Raw genomic sequence first — 3,665 nt, 5'->3', positions numbered from 1 at the left:
TGAGCGGTGCGGCCTGCCTGGGCTCTGGTGCCCCCCACTGTGGCTGGTGTGTGCTGCAGCACAGGTGAGGGTGGCAGGGTGAGGTGGGCCACTGGCCTGGTCCACCTCTCCCTAGCCATGCCCTGGCAGCCTCCCTGCCACCCCTACTTCTTCCAGCCTGGGGCTCAGGGGACAGGCACAGAGCTGGGCAGGCTGTCTCCTGCCCCCAGCCTCCTACTGCTGACCTGACCCCAAACAGGTGTTGCCGTAAAGGGGCCTGTCCAGGTGCTTCTGCCCTACATGGCTTTGCAGAGGAGCTGAGCAAGTGTGTCCAGGTGCGGGTCCGGCCCAACAACGTGTCAGTGACATCGCCTGGGGTGCAGGTGAGCAGCCTGGAGGGCGCTTGGGCATTGTGCATGTGAGGGGTGCCCTGCTCTGAGCCTCTGCCTCCTCCAGCTGACGGTAGCCATGCGCAACGTGCCCGACCTCAGTGCTGGCGTGAGCTGTGCCTTTGAGGAAGTGACAGAGAGCAATGCCGTCCTGCTGCCTACTGGCGAGCTACACTGCCCCTCCCCCTCGCTCCAGGCGCTCCAGGCTCTGACCAGGGGCTACGGTCAGTGGGCTGGGGCTGGCTGGGGTGAATTGGGGCCACTTCCTGTTCCACCAACTCATGCCTGTCCCGGGCCTGCAGCAGGCGCCACCCGCACCGTGAGGTTACAGCTGCTCTCCAAGGAGACTGGAGTGAAATTCGCTGGGGCTGACTTTGTCTTCTACAACTGCAGTGTCCTCCAGTCGTGAGTAGCTGGCCCAGACCCATCCCTACCCCTGGGGACAGGCGAATCGTGCAGGATGGCTGTCTCTGGGGGCCTCGAGGCTTCCTGTCAGGCATCCCTGCCCTCTGTCCCTGGACCTTGCATCCCCCATATGTGACATGGGCCTTCGGCAGCCCTGAAGAGTGCTGTGGGAGGGCCAGTGAGGGGCAGTGGCAACTGGGCCCTCTGTCATTTCTGAAGCCAGCTCTCCGCCCCTAGGTGCATCACCTGTGTTGGGAGCCCTTACCCCTGCCACTGGTGTAAGTACCGCCACGTGTGTACCAGCCAGCCCCACAAGTGCTCCTTCCAGGAGGGCAGGGTCCACAGTTCTGAGGTGAGGCGGGCACAGGGGCTGGGCTCCGCAAGGGCTGGGCTCCACAGGGGCTGGGCTCATCAGGGCTGGGCTCCCAGTGGGCAGGCCCCAGGCTTTTCTGTGTTGGGTGTCCTTATTTCCCTGAGCCCCCTCGGGGTAGGGTGGGTAGCTGACAGGCTTCTTCCCCAGGGCTGCCCTGAGATCCTGCCCAGCGGGGACCTCCTGATCCCCGTGGGAGTCCTACAGCCTCTTACCCTAAGGGCCAAGAACCTGCCACAGCCCCAGTCGGGCCAGAAGAACTATGAGTGCGTGGTCCGGGTGCAGGGGCGGCAGCAGCGGGTGCCTGCTGTTCGCTTCAACAGCAGCAGCTTGCAGTGCCAGAATGCTTCGGTAGGCGGCCCTGTGGCTTGTGGCTCCAGAGGCCTCTGGTGGCCCTGGCAGGGGGCATGACTGAGCCTGTGGTTACAAAGGATTTGGGGGATGGCTGCACAGTTCATCCAGGTAACTTGGGACCCTCTTCCAGTACTCCTATGAGGGCGATGAGTATGGCGAGGCTGAACTGGACTTCTCCGTGGTCTGGGATGGAGAGTTCTCTATCGACAAGCCTCCTGGCTTCCGAGGTGAGGGGCAGCTGGGAGCCAGGTTGGGGACCAGCCCTCCCAAGTCTTTTGCTGCCACCCCTGTCAGCCCACTCCTGTGCCTGCAGCCGTCCTGTACAAGTGCTGGGCCCAGCGGCCCAGCTGTGGCCTCTGCCTCAAAGCTGATCCCCGCTTCAACTGTGGCTGGTGTGTGTCGGAGCACAGGTGCCAGTTGCGGGCTCACTGTCCTGCCCCCAAGACCAACTGGATGCACCCGAGCCAAAGGGGCACCCGTTGCAGCCACCCCCGCATCACCCAGGTCAGTTGCCCCACTGCCCCTTCGAGCCTACGGGTCAGGCTGGCCCCTCACCTCCATCTTGCTCTGCAGATCCACCCACTCATCGGGCCCAAGGAGGGCGGCACCCGGGTCACTATCATGGGTGAGAACCTGGGCTTGGCCTCCCGAGAGCTGGGGCTGCGGGTGGCTGGTGTGCGTTGCAACTCCATCCCCGCTGAGTACGTCAGTGCTGAGAGGTGAGTGTGGCGGAATGGGGGAGGCAGCCCATCCAGTTGGCTCTGGCCCTGACCTCTCTTACCCCCAGGATTGTGTGTGAGATGGAGGAGTCACTGGTGCCCAGCCCGCAGCCAGGGCCTGCAGAGCTCTGCGTGGGTGACTGTTCTGCAGACTTCCGCACACAGTCGGAGCAGCTCTACAGCTTTGTGGTGCGTGGCTGCCCATCCCTCCAGCTTCCCCATTCCAGGGGGATTGGAGCTGCCCTTGCAGTGGGCTGGCTCCTCCCTCCGCTCAGGGCCGCTTCTCCCACAGACCCCGACATTTGACCGTGTGAGTCCTAGTCGGGGTCCAGCTTCAGGAGGCACGAGGCTCACCATCTCTGGCAGCTCTCTGGATGCTGGCAGTAGAGTCACAGTGACCGTGAGAGATGGCGAGTGCCAATTTGTGAGGTGGGTGCTGCGGGGCGGGTAGCTGAGGACCTTGGCTGCTGGGTGCTGCGGGGCGGGTAGCTGAGGACCTTGGCTGCTGGCTCCAGGCATCACACTTGCCAATGCAGGAGAGATGCTAAGGCCATCGTGTGTATCTCGCCCTTCTCCACCTTGGGCCCCAGCCAGGCCCCTATCACCCTCACCATCGACCGTGCCAACATCTCCAGTCCTGGAGTCATCTATACCTACACTCAGGACCCTACTGTCACTCGTCTGGATCCAACTTGGAGCATCGTCAAGTGAGACCTTGGGGGTGTGGGACGCCTGGCCAGTGTTGGGGGTCAGGGATAAGGTGTTGCCGGGCCCTCCTTCCAGCTGGAGCTCATCTGGGGAGGGCTGACCCGACCATGCAGTGGTCCAGGGCTCTCATGACAGCCTTGATAGTGCTTCAGGGCCAGGAGGGTGGCAATGAGGTAGGGAACCTGAGGGCCCTTGCCCCTGTCTCCAGTGGAAGCACTGCCATCACTGTGAGTGGGACCCACCTGCTGACAGTCCAGGAGCCCCGGGTCCGGGCCAAGTACCGTGGCATCGAAACCACCAATGTGAGTAGCGGCTACCCTGGCCCCACCCCAGGCCTTGCTGCCCATGGCCTTATGCACTGGGCTGCCCACCCCTGTCCCTACAGACGTGCCAGGTGATCAACGACACTGCCATGCTGTGCAAGGCTCCTGGCATTTTTCTGGGGCGGCCCCAACCACGGGCCCAAGGCGAGCATCCCGATGAGTTTGGCTTCCTCCTGGACCACGTGCAGACAGCCCGCTCCCTCAACCGCTCCTCCTTCACCTACTACCCCGACCCCAGCTTCGAGCCGCTCGGGCCCTCTGGGGTCCTGGATGTCAAACCTGGCTCCCACGTGGTGCTGAAGGTGCCTCTGGGTGGGAGAAGGGCAAGGGGTGTGGGGCAGTGAGGTGGGGAGCCCTGGGCTGATGGCTCCTTCACCCCAGGGCAAGAACCTAATTCCTGCAGCAGCCGGCAGCCCCC

General features: G+C 63.6%; 1 protein-coding gene across 1 annotated transcript in view; it reads left to right on the top strand.

Moving 5' to 3' along the window:
- Positions 1-3,665, top strand: part of PLXNA3 (plexin A3) — a gene marked incomplete in the record, with an annotated part of 14,152 nt that overhangs the window by 5,914 nt on the left and 4,573 nt on the right. Inside the window, 12 exon segments of the mRNA XM_014583818.2 lie at positions 671-773; positions 1,011-1,125; positions 1,294-1,494; positions 1,628-1,724; positions 1,811-2,001; positions 2,071-2,216; positions 2,285-2,405; positions 2,509-2,645; positions 2,753-2,923; positions 3,133-3,226; positions 3,310-3,549; positions 3,629-3,661. Of these exon segments, the coding sequence (XP_014439304.1) occupies positions 671-773; positions 1,011-1,125; positions 1,294-1,494; positions 1,628-1,724; positions 1,811-2,001; positions 2,071-2,216; positions 2,285-2,405; positions 2,509-2,645; positions 2,753-2,923; positions 3,133-3,226; positions 3,310-3,549; positions 3,629-3,661 (1,649 nt within the window).

Source organism: Tupaia chinensis, unplaced genomic scaffold (genome assembly GCF_000334495.1).
Source record: "Tupaia chinensis unplaced genomic scaffold, TupChi_1.0 Scaffold144894_1, whole genome shotgun sequence".
In the NCBI taxonomy this organism is placed as follows: Eukaryota; Metazoa; Chordata; class Mammalia; order Scandentia; family Tupaiidae; genus Tupaia; species Tupaia belangeri.
The sequence above is the reverse complement of the archived record's forward strand: the minus strand, read 5'-3'. Positions and strand labels throughout refer to the sequence as shown.